We start from the raw sequence: 19868 nt of genomic DNA, 5'->3' as shown, positions 1-19868 counted from the left end.
GTAGTTAAAGTGAAATAGCAGATTTGCAAAAAATGGAAAATGAAAATGTTGAGCTGCCAGGTCTCAAAAAAGAAGGAGCGGGATCCTTGCTTTCAAGATCACTGTCACCAGATATGCGATCCACCATGAGTAGCTGTTCAAGACAGTCAAGCTTTTTATCAAGCTTTGTGGACAAAATATCAGAAGATCAAGAAAAAGCATGAGAGACATTAGCTCGAGCTATATTTGCAAGTGATACACCTCCTTCCATAATACAAAATCAATACTGGAAGGAACATAAACTAATTCGTCTATCATATAAGTTACTGTCACATTATCGCTTATCCCGATAATCACGTTATCCCGATTCTCTCTTAGATAGTATGAGAGTTAAAACAATGGTTATTCAAAAGATTGGAAAAGAAGAATCACTGACTCTGATGTCAGATGGATGGACTGATATACAAGGAAATCCTTTAGTGAACATTATGTTAGCAGCATCTGAACCAAAATTCCTGAAAGCAACTGCTACCAAATCTTCTCATCATGCCAGTGAATATATAGCCAAATTGTTGAGTGAAGAGATTGGAAGTGCCGGTCCCTCCAGGGTACTTGTCCTCGTAACTGATAATATGAGTAACATGAAAGCTGCATGGTAAATATTAAAAGGCAAGGTATCCTCATTTAATAGTATTTGGCTATCTTGCTCATGGGTTGAATCTTCTGGCAAAGGACATAGTAAGTGTGAATACAATGAAGACAATATTGGCAAATGGCAAAGCAATTGTGAAGGTATTCAACAATCATCATGTTGCTAAGAAGAGTGAAGAAATTACAGAAAGAGAAGCAGAGGAAGGAAAGTGCACTTTTATTGCCAGGAGAAATTAGATGGGGCTCAGCTACAACGTGTTTACATAGTTTGCTGCACACAAAAAACTGTTTGCAGTGTGCTTCAAGAGATGGCATGGTATCCCAGATTATTCCCATGAACATTCAGAAGAAAATTCTCGACGACAATGTGTTCTGGGTTCCAGTTCAAGGAGTGTTCAATTTGCTACTACCAGTTTCAGTGGCAATCAAGAAACTTGAAGGAGATACAACAAGCCTTTCAAATATTTCAGACATATTCAGACAACTGAATGAAAATCTAGTTGAGCTTTTGCCTTCACTTCTATCCAAAGAAGTAGTAGTAAAACAAATGTTTACTAATAGAACTGAGTTTTGCTCTTGTCCAGTCCATCTGGCATCAAACCTTTTGGAACCTCAACACAGAGGACAACATTTATCAGAAGATGAATTATCTACTGCTCTCAATACAATTATAGAAGTAGCTAAGAGTGTCCCCAACATCAACGAAATAGCTGTGATGACAGACATTGCCGAGTACCACACAAAAGAAAAACTCTGGAGCAACGACATCATTTAGTGGGCAACAGAGAATACATGGTGCAAGGGAGACTGTAACTAACACCCAACTGTTGTCCAGGATTGCGTTAAGGATCCTTAGCATTCCACCAACAACAGCTTCTTGTGAATGGAACTGGAAGGCTTTCAGCTCAATCAAGACAAAGAGGAATAGACTAACAAATGAATGCACTGCTAAGCTTGTTCCTAGTTCTCAAAATACCTTGCCTTTGGAGAATCAGTTAGAAGCACAGTTAGTGAAGAAGATGCAGTGTGATAAGTTGCCCTTGCCCATAGTCTAATACAAACAATGTACGGGAAGTACATGCTATTATGTATTGTCTTTAAATGTTTACAAGTTTTCCAATAAAAATAATTTATTTCCACATAAAGCTTTGAATTTTTTTTAATATAACATATAAGCCACATTAAGTGCGTTTTATTTAATTTTTTTCCCAATCAAATATTTCAATTCAAATACTTGTCGCTATTGGGACATAAAATTAACATGGCTTGTGGCAATTGGGGGTACTTTTTTAGTTTTGTTTACTAAATATAAGTCAAATAAACTAAATGCAAAATCGGATCATGTATTTAGGGCAATGCAAACATGAAACAAATATGCTAAATCAGATCACGCTGTTTTTAGGGCATTGGAAAATTTTCCGGAAAACCTGTATCTCTGGCTGCAGGAAAATAATTTCAAAATACCTAAAAATTTGTAAGATTCATAGATTGTTAGGGGCTGGAAGGAAGATAAGCAAATCCACTCTGGTGCATAAATACAAAATAAAAGGACAAATCCAGCAGCCATCTGCCAAAGACAACTGCCAAAAGGGATCAAACCCACTTTATATCATAAAAGAAAAAATAGCTCCATGAAGCCATCACATTTGGCCCACAGGTCAAGAAATTTGGCAGTAGGGGAGCAGTGCCCATTAAAACAATGACTCTCCCCTACATCAAATTTCCGAGCCCTGCAAGCCTGGCTGCAGCCAGGCTGTGCCCTCTTTCCCCTGCAAGGCTGGGTTGGTGCTGTGTGTCATTTTCTGCTTCCCCCTGTGGGGCTGGGTCATGTTCCTTTTCCCTGCAGGGCTGGGTCATGCCTCCCTCCCCCTGTGGGGCATATCCCTCTCTTCTCCTTGCCTGCCCTGTGCTCCTCCAGTGTGCCAGGTGAAGCCCCCTTCTCCCCCTGGGGCTGGGCTCAAGGTGGGCTGCCTCCCACCACCCTCCAAATAGCTGTATGGTGGCTACTCTGTTGGTCCTGGCCACTGGATTGGAACCACCATCTGGACCATGGTCAGATCAGGCACTGCCTGTCCAGCCTGTTGGGGAAAAAGACTGAGCACCACTAGGCTAGCAGATGCAACTAGAGTTAATGTGTGTGCACCATCACACATACGATCAATCAAAGAATCAAACAACTGGCTGTAATAAAACCCTCAAAATACAGTGAGTCCTAGTGAAAGGTAATATTAATCTTGTCTCTGCATTATGCTTCAGCACACATTTTAAAGGACCATGCTTTTGAAAATTGTGGCATGTGGGGAGACTTAACATACAACAATTAAAGCAGCATTATACTTGTAACCCATATTGATGTTGGGATGTAAATCAGGAACTTCAAGATTCCCATTGGCATTACATTCTTTATGCTTGCCAGTGGACAGTGCTAGAATACAGCATACCATACACCATTTACCTGTTCACCTAAGAAAAAAAGCCAAGACTGAACATAAGCCCTACCTGATGTTTTTTTTTTGCTTTAGATAACATTCAACTAAAATGAAAACGGTCTTGCAGTGCTTATTTACCTAATTTTCATTAGGGAAATTATTCACAAATATTTGCCACGTAAGCACAGATAGAAAGGTACCTTCACAATGAGGTACCAAATCACCCTCTTGGTTGCAGCCACAGTACTGTATATATGCATATGAACAGCCATTCACTTCTAGCAGTGGAAATTTGTGGGAAATTTCAATGATTAGAAGTCTTTCCAAGAGAGGGAGTATATAGGTGTTGCAGCCTCCAGGTACCCCCCTCTCCCATACTCCCTGTGCCTTCCCCATACCAAAGTGGATCCTGGTCTAGGGAAGGTGTGGAGAGCAGTGGGGAAAAGACTCCTCCATGCATTCCCCAGACCACAGTCACACTGGTATTAGGAAGCTGCAGAGACCACTACCCCACTGCTCCCTCCCCTCCTGGTTTCTGGGAGTGGAGAGAGCAGTGGGGTACCATCTCATGCCTCTTCCCTAGACAGGGTATCTTTTTAAAGGTCTGTGGTGCTATGAGCCAAACATCAGTGAATTTTCCCTCATGTTGGGCTCAGGATACCGTGGATCTTTAAAAAAAGATCCTGCACCTGGGAGCCCTGACTGAACACCTGACAACTTTTAAAAGTTTTTTGGGCACAGTAAGTCTGACATCATGAGAGCCTCCCCTGTGTCAAGCAGCATGGACCATGTAAGATTGGAATAGAGGTTGTTAGCAGTGCATCTTTTATTTTAAATCTGCAATATGAACTTCAGTTCACACGTATGAGAAGTGTTACAAAGTCCTGTGCAGAATCAGATTATGTAGCTGCATTCTGGACACCATTACCAGACCAAAGCCTAATGTAATTTGTGGTAATTTACTTAGACACAGAACAAGCAGAACAGTCTGCTGCTCTGCACTTAAAGCCTGATTTGACACCAGTGAAATGTGAAGGAGGCACTGCATTCTAAAATCAGTCCAACAAAGATCTATTACCTTGTTCCATGTTATTACTGGCTCAGGCTCTCCCTGACTACTGCAGGGAATCTGAACATTTGTTCCAACTTCTACTGTCATATCACTTGGAACGCTAGCGAACACCGGGGTAACTAAAAAGAAGTTACATTGACAGTTAAAAAGAACAGTAAAAAAATTCAGAGGCAAATAATTTGAAACAGGAACTATACTAAATAAATGCAACCATTAGATTAATTAATTTTTTTAAAAGCCAAGGATATTTTTAAAAAATAAAAATAATATTTTGAAAGTACCATTATCTGTACATAAAAATATCAGCAAAATCTTTACTATGGGACAGATAATATTCTGTTTTTAAAGGAAACTATTACACTACTTTGTTCTCAGTTGTTTACAACTATTGTCAAATGTTAAAACCCCATTTGGACTAAAGTTTTCCATGATTTTGGGGTCCAGTTGATTTCCAGCCTCTGCAAAAAATAAGAGTCTGGTTGACCAGTCTGGTCGTTTCTGAGAAGAAAGCAGTGGAAAAACTGCTATATCCATATTCGAATATTCTGGAAACTGAAATATTTTCTTTAACAGCTCTAGAACCTGCAGGCTTTACAATTTCAGAGAAAGTGTGAGCCTCTGTGCCAGTAATGTGATTTCCTGTTCCCCTGAAAACCTGCAAAAGCAAATTTAAACCAGCTAAAATATCATTATTCTTCTACTAAATTACATCCACACTTTCAGGCGTTTTCATATAATAAGATCTTTTCATATTATAAGAGCACTCAGAGTTCCCAAAAAGCATCAAGTCTTGCTTGTGTTAAATACTGAACAAGAAAGAATGTACTAATTATATGAATTATACTGTGATAAAGGTAAAAAGTGCCTTTTGGAATTATTTCAACCAGAGACTTCAACATTTAAGAAAGTCTAATATCCATGATGAAAAGAATAAACCATGCATCTAAGTTAATATTTTAACCTCAGTCTAAATGTAGCATTTTTTAACAGATGCAAATATGGATATTGAAAACGTACCTCTGGGTTGTACTGTTAGGTATACAGTAATTCTCTGAGATCCTATAATATTGACAGCTTGACACTCATATTGGCCTTGGTCATGTAAAGCCACTCTGGAAATCCTCAAGGTTCCAGATGACAGTACTAAATGTCTTCTATCAACCGACAGTTGGCTCCCTGAACCGCAACATAATTTATGAGTTATAACTACGTAAGATAAATTATTTATTTTTAAAAAATGAAAATGCAAGAAATTAGGGTTTATGCTAACAACAATTTTGTTTTGTGAAATGTCTAGTTGCTTTTTTTAATTTAGGACAAATTTTTGGAAACCATTACCTACTGCCACAACAGACCATATTTGCCTGAATACAAGATGACCTTGAATTTAAGATGATCTCCCAATAATTAGATTCTATACATAGAAAATTTATAAATATACTATAAGTTTTCCATATACGAAATCTAATTATTGGAGAATCATCTTCAATTTATCCTTCCACTACTACCAAGTGGTGAGGGGAGAGGTCATGAGGGGAACAGTAATGGGGTAGGTGGTGGGAGGGACAAACAGTGGGGGAGGTAGTAGGGAGGGGACACATAGGAGGAGGCAGTAATGGGGCAGGCAGTGGGGGAAGTGAAGGACAGGCCGTAGAGGGGCACATGGTGGGGCAGGCAGTGGAGAAAGCAGTGAGAGACAGGTAGCCAGGGGCAGATAACAATGGCAGTATGGAGGTGGTGGGGCAGACAGTGAGAAACAGGCAGCCTGCCTCCTGCTGCTTCTCTACCCCCAATCTTCCCATTGTGCCTGTCCCCCTGCACCCTCAGGCTGTCCTGATCACCCTTCTCATGCCCCTCCCTCCCCTTTCCCTCTCTATACACTGCTTCTGCTCCCTGCAGTTTGGGGTTCCTGCCCACCTTCCTCCTGTCTCCACCCCTCTGACATCTCTCCCCCACTGCCTGCCCCTCCATCTCCGCCCCCTTATCTTTGCCCCTGCAGATTCAGGTCCCTGCCCCACCTTCCTCCCGTCTCTGTTCCCCCTGAAATCTCTCCGCGACCGCCTGCCCCTTCACACTCCCCCATTTAATCTTTGCTCCTTGCTGGTAGGCTCTCTCTGCTGCAGCCTGGGGCACAAAGCATGGCTTCAACCTAGCCCCATTGGAGTGGTGCAGAGCTGGCACTGCTGCTACAGAACTGGGCTGGAGCACATAATTCATGCTCCAGGCTGTAGCAAAGATGAAGTCTGTGGTGCAAAGCTAAGCAGGAGTGTAACACAGGGGGAAAGAAGAGAAACAGTATGGAGCGGGGGCGCTGACTGGGAAGGAGTGGCTCAGCATGGAGAGGCAGCTGGGGGCAGGCAGCAGCTGCAGCTCCAGCTTCAGCCCTAACCCCTGCCCCCCGCTGCCTCATGCTCGATTAAGGTAAGGGGCTCTTTCCCCATGTTAAATAGGGGGGGAAAACCTTATCTAATGGCATAAATATGGTACATTCACAATATTGGTCTTTTCCATTAAGAAACAGAAGAAATCATACTCGCATATAAGAAGCATCTCCAAAAGCATCTAACACATCATCACAGGAAGGATGCAAATAAAGTCCTTTGTTATTTCATATTAAGAAAGAGGATCTTCACATAGCGTCTCCTCTCCCTATCCCATCGAGCTAAATAATAACTAGAATTGCAGAACTGGAATATACCAATATAACAGGAATGAAACAAAGAACATCAAAATAAAGCTGAGTGCCAGTCTCATCTCTTTATTCTCCCTCTCCACCTACAATCCCTCTCTCATCAGTGACTACGCTACATAAGAGGTGATTATGGCCACTTTAGAAGGTGAAGAAGGAAGATCACCAACACCGTTTTCAAAAACATCAAGTTTTCACTAAAACTCTGCTTTATATGAATCACTATTTAAAGAGGCACCTGTAGATTGCTTTTCCTGCTAGAAGTCTCATGTTTTTTCTTACTCTACAGGTATATACACTAAGGCCCCCTTGACATATTATTGTACAATTAACTGGTTAACTGTGGAATTATCTTAAGAACATCTATACATGCAAAGTACTTCTCACACGATAAAAGGTTACAACCAGCAATAAAGTTAGACCTTGAAAATGTGTACTTACTTTATGGTTGGTTGCTACCAAGCAATAATTTGCACATGTAGCAGGTCTTTCCTGCAGCTGGGAGCCCCATCAGCTGACAGGGCTCCCAGCTGCAGGGGTATGTCATGCCCAGTATGAAAGCCTTGGGCCCTGGTGATCAAGGCAGCCATGATCTCCAGGGCTTGGGGGAACAAAAGCATCTTCCCAGTCAGGGCGATAGCAGGAGGCTGGTCTTTGGCTCCCCCTTCTCCCAGGACTTGAAAGAGAACACAGGCAACCTGGGAACAGTGAGTGACTACAAGGTCCCAGACTGCTCAGACTCTGAGCACTTTAAATGAACAGGACTGAGTGCAAGCCTCCCTGACAGCTAACCACTAGATGGGCTGTCAGGAAGCCCTGGAGGGAGGGAAGGAGATGAGAGCACTGTGGGGTACTGGCAGGTTTAAGTAACATTCTAGATATTAAAATTAACATGGGATGTTTACATACCACAAAGAAGTTCTACTTTCAGTGACTAACTTCTTTAAGGCAGGTTAGCCATTTTTGCAATGGCTCTACCACATTTTTTATTTTAACATCTGGCACTTTAAAATTTTAACACGTGAAACTCATGTTAAATCATGCAACAAATATAACATCTGCCAGGGGCTTATGAGCTTCAGGCAGAGAAACGGGAGCTTTTAAATCACATGTGTGGCACATGCATCACATTTTGATAAGCGATTCTAAAAAAGCCTTAAAAGTAAAAATGAACAAACAAACCTCTTACCTCCTTTAGTCCAGGCAATAACAGGTTGTGGATACCCTTGTGCTTCACAAGGAAAGTCAACAGTTTGTCCCTCAATCACTGTTCTATCTTGAGGAATGACTATAAACTGAGGCAAAGCTATGGGAGAGGGTAAAGATACTGTTTAAAAACAATTAGAAAAGGCACGGTTGTTTAAAATTATATATGATTTTCTATGTACATGAAGAGGTCTGTGGGGAACAGAATTCTTCTAGCTCTTTTAGATTGTAAGCTCATTGGGAAAGGACTGTCTCTTAGTGAACAGTGCCTAGCATAATAAGGCTCTAATCTCAGGTAGGGCTTCTAGACAGTACTGCAATACAAGTAATAAACAAGAAGAATAGATCCAAAATATGATGTACCTTAATATTGGTATAATCAAGTAGGGAATGTTCTCTGGATTCAAAATATCTTGTTTTTTTCTTTCTTTAAAAAAATCAACTAAATTATGAAGAAAAACACAATGTGATCACAACCAGCCTGAGCTGTGGCTTTTCTGCTAACACACAGTGCTTTCAAACAGTAGAAAAACAGTGAAAGAAGTACAAAGCCAGTCTGTATAGTAACATGATGGTATTTCACTGTGACCAGGAATATGTTTGGCTTTCCACACGTAACTATCATTAGCTGATAGGTAAGTGAAAAAAAAAGACATAAGCACATGGCTCTCTATAATTTGAAAAATTATGCACTGCTTGACATGGTTCTTGCTCCAAGGAGTGTACAATCTAAAAGAAAAGTGGTACAAAAATAGCAGCCCCCACACCTTTTTTGTTAACTAGAGAAAGATGGAATTCATATGGGAAGAAAGATTTTAAATTAAAAAAAGAACTTCTATTTTTTATATCCCTTTTACAAAGCCCTTGAAAAATATAACTGATCACTATTTAAAAACCTAGCAAGTAACATTCCGTGTTTAAAAGAAAGGTACCAAACATTATTTTTCCTGAAAATATTTATATGCTATAGCATTGGCAAACTTTTCTGGGAATAAATCATCATTTAAGTACAATACAATCTGTACTACTTTAACTTCCAGTTAACAGAAAAGCTATACTAATGTATCAAGAGGAGGGAACAACTGAGAGCTACCATCATAGCAAATCAATCAGTCACTTTCACCCTAGTGCTTAACAAGAGAAAGATGACACCCTACTCCAAGTGTATAGCCTAATCTTTGGAAATGTTAGTTGCTGTAGAAAATATCTTAGTCACTTACAAACTGGATATTGAATAGATATGTGTTTACATAAAGAAAGTCTATGGAGATCTTCAGCACTAGAAAATTCATAACATGAATAAATGGTATTTGGGTATACTTTCAGTAAGTTTTATTTTTGATGAAGTCCAACAAAACTTCCACTGACTATATTAGGAATAAAATCAAGCCCTACAATGAAAAGAATACCTGGAAGTTCACAATCCAGAAATTAAAACACAAAAATACATATTTGCTTTGAATGAATGCACAGCTTTGAAAAAACACATTTCAAAATTCATCCTTCTTGTTTAACGTTACTTACCTTGGACTATAATATAAGCAGTCGCATGGATATTATCTATGCTGTTAGTTGCAAAACAAGTATACTCGCCACTATCTTCCTGGTTCACATTCTGTATGTATAGCCCTCCTGAAGGAGTTATTGTGATTCGAGGATCATTTGGTAAAGGAGTTCTGTCGCCTTTTGTCCATGTGATTCGTGGTTGGGGGTGGCCAGTTGCACTGCATTCCAAGGTAACGCTTTCTCCAACTAATACTTCTGTGTTTTGTGGATGGATCACAAAACTTGGTCTAGCTGTCAGGGAAAAAATATATATGTTTAAATACTGGAACACTTGTTTTCCTGAATTTTGCATGGGACAATTATATAAAATTTAAATAATTTGGTTTTCACATATTGCATGCTTTAAAAGCATATCATCAAGTTGATTTTTTTAAGTTGGGCTGATATCCAATATAGACAATTTTCTCCATACTGGTACCAATCTGATATCTACCAATGTATCAGTGCACCTCTAAGCCCTGCTATTCTTATTAAATTCTACAGTAATTGTTATATGTCTTTTTAGTTACTTGTTGATATTGATACAGCAAGAAAGAAATTGAGCCCCACTAAACACCACATTTATGCCACAATTAACAAGCAAATTGCATCATAAATGGCAAAGGTGCCACATGTCCACCCAATATAAGGTGCTACATGGCAAACCAGACACAAACATTTTCCACATATAACGTATGACTTGTTTGTCTACTCTCTTAAATTGAAAGTCTGGCAAGTCCATGTACTGGGGTTGTCTAGAGCGAATGCCCAGCAACCAGTTGACAGTCCTGGGTCCCCAAAAGGTGGAGGCTGACCATTTTGCCAGGTGTCCAACCAGCAACTAATTGTTGGCACCAGCCCCCAGGGCAATCACAGTTTTTCAACTGGGCCTCAGGCTCCTCTGCCCATAAGTTTAAACTCCTACACCGGAATGGCCTCATTTTGGGTAGCCCCAGTGAGGTTGTGGAGGATGAGGTTTCCAGAGGGGGGACTGCATATGGTAGTGCCCAAAGAGCTTCCCCTGCTGGGAACTTTAAAGCCAGCATCCTGCAGCTCTAGCAGGAGTGCCAAGTGTGGGGAATCAGAGGCTCTCAGCAGGGTTTCATCCACCAGCAAGTTTAAATGCCAGGCCTGAAGTTTAAAGTCCCCATTAGTGAAAGCCCTTTTGCTCTGCCTGCCAGAAGCCTCTGATCCCCCTGCCACACACACACACATCCAGAAGCCCTACTGGAGCTGCTGAAAGTGAGATTTAAACAGTTCAGGCAGAAGCCCTTGAACAGACCCAGGGCTGACAATTGCACCTCCTGCCACGTATGTCTGCCACAGCGGGAAGCATAACTGTTGAGATAGGGATCAGATCCCAGGAAGGCTTTAAATGAACATGTGCCTGGGACCTGATGCATGGAAATAAACTACCTATAGACCAAACACTGTTAAATACATGAAAAAAACCCCAAATTATTTTAATTGAAATATTTTAAATACAATATTTACTTGAATACAAGATGGGGGAAAATATCTCAATTGGCCTGAGGGAAAAAGCCCGTCTTATAATCACATACATATAAACTGCTGCCAAAAACAGCATGTGTTCAGCAAGAGAAACCAACAATGAAGTTGATTAAATACAGCCAACACTAAGGATGACTATCAAACACATGGCTCATATGGGCAAACATGGTGATGGGAACTTACTTTTTTTTGTTGTTGTTGCATGTGGCCCTAACAAAAAAAAATGGGTAGTTGTTTCACCAACAGGGAACATGCACTGGGCCTGGAGGTACTGCAATACCAGGCCAGCACTTGGAGAGGCTGAAACAAGCTCCAAGACCCTCTGCTGGTGCCAAAGTGCTAATGGGAACCTACCACAAGGATAGGCTAGTGCAACCTATCTGAATAGGATAGGTTAGTTCAGCCTATGTGGCAGTGCCCATTAAGCACAGTCCTCCTTACCACCTGATTCTTTTTCCAAGTCAGGGTCAGCTACTACACTACATACATTTTTACTTCCTTTTCATTCCCACAGCTAAGCTTCACCTTTCTTTCCCATTTCCAATGATTCCTGCTTCTTCACTTTAAATGCCTGACAAACATCACCAAATAGAGCCCCAAACAGTTCACCCAGAATCCCTCTCATCCCCTCTTTCAGCCTGAAACATATATATTATTAGTGTGGCGTGGCCCTCCACAAGGTGAAACCAGACCAGGATGCCCTGTGTCTCATCTGCCTATACATTTTTGGACCTGGTTGCAGCCACAAGTTGGGGCTAATTAGAGCATGAATCCTTTGTGGAGTATCTGAAGTACACATAACACTGATTAGTGCTGAGCTGTCGGGTCACCATGACTTGAAATGCTGTTGAGTCTGGTGGAGCCCAGCCCAATTAACTATGTGATGAATCAGAAGCCTAGTGGCTTTGGATTAATATTGTGCATAGTTTGTACTATGCATAAGAAGGTGTCAAAGTGCTACTCAAAAGTGTGTTCATACTAAAATGTGCAGCAGTTTGAAAAAAAGATAACACTTCAATTTTGGATAAACTATGTTTGTGGGTACTATATGCACATTTCTACAGCCATACTTAACTTCAAAGTTATTATTTTCAAATTTGTTCCTCACTTATATGTGCTCAGAGACAGCAGAGTCTGACAGTAAGAAAAGGATGAAGGGGCTGTCAGGTGCAAAAGCTGGAGGGAAGCAGAGAGCAAAGAAGCTACCTGATCCTTCAGATTATTGCCCTGCAAATGTTTCAATAATCAGATTCTGTATATGGAAAATGTATAAATGTGTTATAATTTTCCGGGTATAGAATCTAATTATTGGGGAGGCCATCTTATAATCAAGGTCATCTTCTATTTGAGTACATAGATCAACTTCTTTCCATTATAGGAATAGTAAGCATAATTATATGACTTGAGTACTACAAAATTTTCAGATGGGAATGTAATTTTTAAGGGTTGTTTTTTTTTTCTGTGAATGAAACTGAAGGTTCACAAACATGAAGCAATTAGAAGACCCAAGCACAACTCAAGAAGTATTAGGCATAACTCAAGAAGTATGGAGAAATATGGCTAAAACATTTACCTAATTGACCTAACCCACAGTTCATTACTATTTTTGTTTTAATGATTTAAAATCTGTCTCTAAAGTTATACCAGAGCACTGAATGCGTGCACCCTTCAATATCTTCTTTTTCGTTCCCTCATGTACTTCTGAAAATAAACTTCATGATTCTTAATGTGACATGCAATTAGAATAGTACTCCTATAAAGGGCTGATGATTGTGCAAAGATGCAGAAGAAGTAAAAACCTGTAGAAAACCCAATGTACTTTATTTTTAAAGCGATCTTATAAAAAACAATGGTATGTGAAATCTTTACCTGGTGATCCAAAGTACCTAAGAGTAACTTCTTGAGTTTTCACTTCTCCTGCCACATTTTTTGCCATGCATTGGTAAATGCCCTGGTCTGTCTCTTGAGTATTCTCAATCATTAGAGTACCATCATCTAATAAGTTTAGGCGGGAATCCTCCTTCATACTGAGCTCATTACTGTAAAGACAAGAATCTTCTGAACTAAATCTTTCAAATTACAAGCACAGAAAACATATCAAAGAAGGCAAGTCTAAATATGTCAATGAAATACCAAGTTTTCTCACATACCTTGTTTTTAAAAGAAAAAAGTTGTGTCCAGAGCTATGGCTGCAAAGAGCAGGGACAGAGCCTAATCTTTAGCTGACTCACTCTCCCTTTCCTGCATAACTAAAGATGAAGGCCTAGCTCCTGCTAAAAACTGGCCTCCATGGGTGGATCTATGGTTCTGAAAAGAGCTAAAGAGGCTGTGAAAGAGAGAGACCAGGTTCCGCGAGTAGGCAGCAAAAATTGCCCTAAGAAAGGTTAGCTTGATTAGTGGATCATCATAACCATTTAAAAGGAAAGACAATTGGTAACACCAAAGTGCAGAACAACTAGCCATTAAGTCAAGTGACTTCCTCAGCTGCCTGAACAGTAATACTACAGTGGCTGCACCGTAAAGCAGAATGAAAACAGGGTGCCGATTCCAACCCCAGGAAGAAAATCAGCTTCCCTGCTTAATAAACACAACTGAAATTTGGGGTCTGGTTTTAAGGGGGAATGGTATGTGACATATGCAGGTAAATACAGTAATATACACGAAGCAATTTTCTGCGTTTTAAATGCTGTGGCATGTATAAAAATAGAACTTTTAGTCTTATAATTAATAAAAAGAAGAGGTGTACGAAGCAAAAAGTGTACTAATTTTGAAAATGTAACATTAGGAATACAGAACCAAAAAGTCCAAGTAAGTATGAAAATATAAATGCATATACAATTTGGGTGTAAAAGAATGACTGAGATATGCATGCTCATTCCTATCTTCTTTCAAGAACGAGAACTTCTCAGCCAAAAGAACCCTAAGTTCCTTCACCAGTTACACTTAAGACATGATTAACCAGTTAATCACATTTGTAGTTAGAATCCAGCCACACATTCATGCAATTAATTGTGTAATAACACAGGGCACAAGCCACAGAGTTCTTGTACAGCCCCAAGATGGGATTCAGAAGGAAACAGGTTATAGCTATGCTCTTCAGTGCCTGCACCTGTGACTCCACAAGATGGATGATTTACTAGCTACCTCATGCAATTCCAGTGCTTTTAACCCAACACAAAAAGCACAAATTAAAGATGAACCACTTATCCATTTTGTGCAATTCCAAGAGTAACTACTGATCTACCTTTCCAAATGCTATAAAGATTGCTCAACAGACCAACCTCCATGACTGAAATCTTGCCACTTTCAACCATCTTTGCAAACAGATTTATTTTGCATTTTGGCAGCATGGAGAATGATATAAAGCCAGTGTCAATAAACATACACCCCAATTTCATACTTCTTGTTAAAACTCGTTCACATGTGGATTCTGAATACATGTTTTTGTTGATTATAAGAAGTAGCGAAGCCAGAACAAATTTTAATGGAATAATTGTGACATTGAAGTTCACTACTGAAAAACAAGAATTAAGGAATTTCTATTTCCACTCTACACAGGAAACTCCCACCCCTGCCAATAGGGGCTTCAAGACCAAGATGTCATATTGTTCAATTTTATCAGCAATTGATTAATTAAAAAATAAAAAAGTTATTTTGGCTACTTTAAAATGTAAGGAGGAGTGTGTGGGGGGGGAGGGTGTGGGGGGTGTTTCACTTGAAGCCCTTCAATTACATCAAGGAGCTTTGCTAAGCTCCCTTTTGAACAGTGAGTTCCTTTGTGTGCGTTTGAAAAGTGCAGGCATTCTTCATTTTTTTCCAACATAAATACTTCTGTACTTTTCCTTTAAAAGCAATCAGTATCACCTGTGCTTCTCATACAAGAAAAGAAAAAGTTCTAAAAACAAAACAAATCAACCAACACCAACAGCAAGAACCAACTAAAAAATGCACTGCACATGTATAACTAAGCTGAAGGAGTGTGGGGGGAGGACAGAGGATAACATTTTTAGTGTACAATTTTTTTGTTTTAATTTTAACCATTTCATAAGAAAACAGGATGTGCCATACTGCGTCAGACTAATGGGGCATCTAACCCAGGATCCTGCCTCCAACAATGGCAGGGTGGATGCATTAGAGTAAGAACACTGAACCAGATGTATCTAGAGCAGGGGTGGGCAAAATGGCAGATGAGGCTTGCCCAGGCCAGTGCTGCTGGGGCTGGTCTCCATGGAAACCCTGGCCTAACCCACACTGTCACAGCCCTGCTGCTCCTGGGGTCTCCATGGAAAGCAGCTGCAGTAACATGGCAGGGGCTGCTGGGAAGTGGAGTCTGCCGTGGGACCGATCTGCCCGCATGCCAGACTTTGCCCACCTCCGATCTAGAGAAATATCCCCTATTCGTTACCCTCCCTGGCATCTACCTTTATTGGTTTTGAAGTGCCAGAGGAAACATCTTCAACTGTTCTAGTCAACAATTATTAATAGTTCTAACATCCATGAATTCATCTAGTTCCTTTTTGAACCTGATTAATCTATCTGCCTCTACTACCTTCTTGGAAATGAATTCCACAAGTTAACTGAACATTGCCTAAGAAGTACTTTCTGTTGTTGGTTTTAAACTTGCCTTCTGCTAATTGTAGTGGGTATTCCCTAGTTCTAGTATTCTGGGACTTGGCTCATATCAGTTGTCTGTTCACTTTGTCCACACTCTTCATGATTTTATAAACCTCTATTGCATCCAGCCCTCAGCCTTTCCAAATTGAAGAGTCCTAGTCTTTTAAGTCTCCCCTGCTATGACAGCGGCTTCATGCCCCTGATCATTTTGGTTGCCTTCTCTGTACCTTTTCTAATTCTACTACATCCTTTTGTAAATGAGAACACCGGAACTGCACAAGATATTCAAGATGTGGGGACAGTATGGTTTTCTAAGTGGCACGACAATGTCCTACATTTTGTTTTAAATTCTCTTTCTATTGATGCCCACCATTTTATTAGCTTTTTTGGTCTGGCTGCACATTGAACAGACATTTTTAAAGAATTATCCACAATGACTCCAAGTTCTCTCTCCTGACTCATAACAGCTAGATGAGAACAAAGTATTGTGCATGTATGTAGCTAAGGTTATTTTTCCCCAAATTTATTACCTGGCATGTATCAACACTGAAGTTCATCTTTTTTTTTTTTGCCCACTCACTTAGCTAGATAAGATCTTTCTGTTGCTCCCCTCCATCAGTTTGGAACTGACTACCTAGAATAATTTGGTATCATCTGTAAACTTGGAAATTTCATTGGGCACCCTTTTTCCAGATCACTGATGAAAATGTTGAGCAACAGTGGGTTCAGCACAAATCCCTGTGAAACTTTACTAATGAGCTTCCTCCACCCTTAAAAGTGAGCATTTAGCTCTACTCTTTCCATCTCACCTTTTAAACAGCTCTCAGTCTGCAAAAGAATCTTCCCTCTAATTCCATAGCAACACAGTTTTGTTTTAAAATCCTTGGTGAAGGACCTTATCAAAAGGACCTCTCAAGATCTTTGAATTATTAAAGCGGTATGTAAGGCATGGCAGAATCTGATCAGTCTACAATACTATAGCCATGCTAGAGGAAATGCAAGAATGGTTAAAGCTATAAAAAATACAGAAGCACCTACGTACTGCACTTGAAAACTCCTCACTTCCACATGCAAACTGGGCAATTATATGCACATATAGGATTACCTAGTCCTTGTACACAATACATCATTTAAATCAATCTATGGGTTTGCTTGCTTGTTCGTTTGGTGTATAGGATTTTTTTGCGAGAAACTGCAACTGAATATCTTGCCTACAATATCACACACATGTTTTCTGAGCTTTTTATTATAAGACTGTCATGTTTTGAACCACAAAGGAACTGGACCCAATTTTAATTACTTTATATAATATGATGGTGTTCTTAAAATTGAAATACTTAAAATGTATTGCACAGCAAACATATGTACTATTTCTCTCTCTCCCTCCTCCCCATGCCCTTTGCCCAAGCTTACTTGTTTCGAAGCCAAATAATTTCTGGTTTAGGATTCCCTTCAGCTCTGCAAGTGAAGTATACTGTATTCCCTGAGGTAACATCTACATCTTGAGGCTCTGATGTAATTCTTGGCCTCTCTAAATCAACAATAAAATGTATAAGGAAAAGCTGTTTGTTAAAATTACTAAAGAATGGCTAACAATATTTATATTTTTCCTATGTACCTTATAGAATAATGCTTTTCACAGAAGTTTTAAATGAAACAATTTATATGCATGATCAGGATTAAACACACTTTTTATCATATAGCACTATCACTGGTTATCTGATATCTAATACTTCTTTGTGTCAAACTAAAAAAAATACCTTTACAAATTTATATCAGACTCTGGAGCACAGTATTTATTTTAAACACACATTTTGATTTACTTTCTAAGAAACAGCATTACACCAACAAGCACAGTAGCCTGCAAGGGGTTAACTGCAAAACACTACAGCTCATAGGGCATATGTCACTCAGCCGCTTAGAAATTGAGTAACCCAGGGCTATGGGAAGGTAAAAGTGTCATGGTGTAAGTTACACTAACTCTTCTGAAAGAAAAGATTCTTCAATGTGCATGTAAAATACTTTTTGCAAGCTTGACTGAATGTATCAGAGTCACCTAATCCTACCCATGTCAATAAGAACTTTCACACTTTTCCAAGTCAGGAACAATTCCTTAAAACTTTCTTGATCCTATATCCATTCTACAAAAAGCAACACAGTATATGAAACAGTATCAAATATCAAAACTGACTACTAAACGGTCTCACTTCCATTCTATTTGTGCTCAGATTGCTCTTTGGAGCCAACAGGAATTCTGTGTGCCCAGAAGGGAAACCTCAGATGACAGCAGTATATAATCCATTGCATATAATACACATTTATCCAGTACACTTTTTGCTTCCATTTTCAGTAAGGATTGTTCCAGTATTTCGAGGCTCCACACCCCTCAGACAGAAACATTAATTGTAGGATTTTTGGCAATTTGTTTCTTTCTTAGCATGGTAGCATCACATTTATCCAGTATGTCTGCATAAAGGAGCTATTCTTGTCTGAGTAGATTGAATGTGTTAATTCCAATCAAAATTAAAGAACTGTACAGGAAGAGTTATTTTCTAAAATTATTTTTATAAGTTTTTCAGTACTATGTGGAACAATAATGTTACTTGATATTCTGAAGCTGAAAGCCAGTTAAAACAGCTGCTTGGAGGAATTTACAGCAGACAAATACAGAAAGGAAAAAACTTTCCAATATGAACATATTCAGTTCTTAGGTCCCTCTCATGCCATAGGGCTTTTATCTATGCATGTTGGCTAATGACAGTTAATAGCGCTATGATACAATAACACAGTGTGTGCATCTATACAAGATGCTTCAAGCATAGTAGACTAATTCTACTGTATTTTAGCATGGTGGGCAATGTGCTCACCAGTGCTAATGTACAGCAAAATTTGTCTACTACACACTAGCATCACCAACAAAGCTAATGCGCAGTAGCACCAATTACAGCTCATTAAGGTAATACCTGTAGTTACAGGTACTAACCTTAATGCACCATAATTATGGCACATTAATGAATGTGTAGGTGTGCTCACTGTTAAACATGTTAGCCCTCAGTGGGCAGGACTACATGTTCATTAATATGCTGTAAATACGCTGCATTAAGTACCTGTAATTACAGGTACTAAACAATGCACTGTAATTGGCACTACTGCGCATTAACGCATAAGCATGGGTTTTGCCTGCCGCACTAAGGTGCAGTAGAATTAGCCTACTGTGCTTGAAGCGTCTCATGTAGATGTGCCCAGTATAGGTACGAACGATCTTGTTTACAATCAGCTCATCATCAACATCAAAAGTTGAGTCTTAACGTGTTTAGTTCTGTATTGGTTAATGACATATAAAACAATCTAATGTTTCTCTATAAGCAAGTTCACAGATGCATATCAAAATAGCTTCTTTTCTCTTTCTCTGAAGAATAGTTTACCACGAGTTTGGGAGGAAAAATGAAGTGTCACGAGATAATAGCAGGGCATACATGAAGATATGTAAGGTTAGGTAGAAGTCACTGCTAGAAAAGCACATGTGGAAATCATTAGCAGAGATGGTAGATGACATTGCAAAAAGAAAGGATAAGCACATGAAAGAAAGACTGAATCTTACTTTATGTTTATGCATCCAAGGGCCCTGGCAGAAATTACATTTATTATGCAATTCAAGTGCTAATCACATGGTAAATGGTAATATGCCACATGTTCAGTAAATTTGGGATTCAACACTGACAAGTGCAAAGTGATGCGCCTGGGGAGGAACAACTGGCACCATACCTACAGGTTGGGGAACTCCATTCTTGTCAGTGCAGAGGCAGAAAAGGATCTCGGAGTCATCATTGACTCCAAGATGAACATGGGCCGGCAGTGCGGGGATGCAGTCAGGTAGGCCAACCGTACCTTGTCATGCATCCACAGATGCATCTCGAGCAGGTCTAAGGAGGTGATACTCCCCCTCTATGCGGCACCAGTCAGGCCGCAGCTGGAGTACTGTGTCCAGTTCTGGGTGCTGCACTTCAAGGAGGCATGTGGACAACATGGAGAGGGTCCAGAGGAGGGCCACTCACATGATCAGGGGGCAGCAGGGCAGACCTTATGAGGAGAGGCTACGGAACCTGAACCTGTTCAGCCTCCACAAGAGAAGGCTGAGGGGGTATGTAATGGCCTGTTACAAACTAGTCAG

The 19868-nt window shown here is 39.9% G+C and overlaps 1 protein-coding gene across 1 annotated transcript in view; it reads right to left on the bottom strand.

Annotated features, from left to right (window-relative positions):
• The window catches only part of PXDN (peroxidasin), an 80355-nt gene that overhangs the window by 43708 nt on the left and 16779 nt on the right, over positions 1 to 19868 (bottom strand). Inside the window, exons 6-11 of the mRNA XM_019538147.1 lie at positions 17111 to 17228; positions 12953 to 13122; positions 9551 to 9823; positions 8010 to 8126; positions 5149 to 5307; positions 4138 to 4250 (exon numbers count right to left, since the gene is read on the bottom strand). Of these exons, the coding sequence (XP_019393692.1) occupies positions 4138 to 4250; positions 5149 to 5307; positions 8010 to 8126; positions 9551 to 9823; positions 12953 to 13122; positions 17111 to 17228 (950 nt within the window). The remainder of the gene's footprint in view (positions 1 to 4137; positions 4251 to 5148; positions 5308 to 8009; positions 8127 to 9550; positions 9824 to 12952; positions 13123 to 17110; positions 17229 to 19868) is intronic.

This window comes from Crocodylus porosus, unplaced genomic scaffold, assembly GCF_001723895.1.
Source record: "Crocodylus porosus isolate Cpor-Errol unplaced genomic scaffold, CroPor_comp1, whole genome shotgun sequence".
Taxonomy (NCBI): domain Eukaryota; kingdom Metazoa; phylum Chordata; order Crocodylia; family Crocodylidae; genus Crocodylus; species Crocodylus porosus.
Note: the sequence above shows the minus strand (reverse complement) of the source record. Positions and strands in the feature narration are given on the sequence as shown.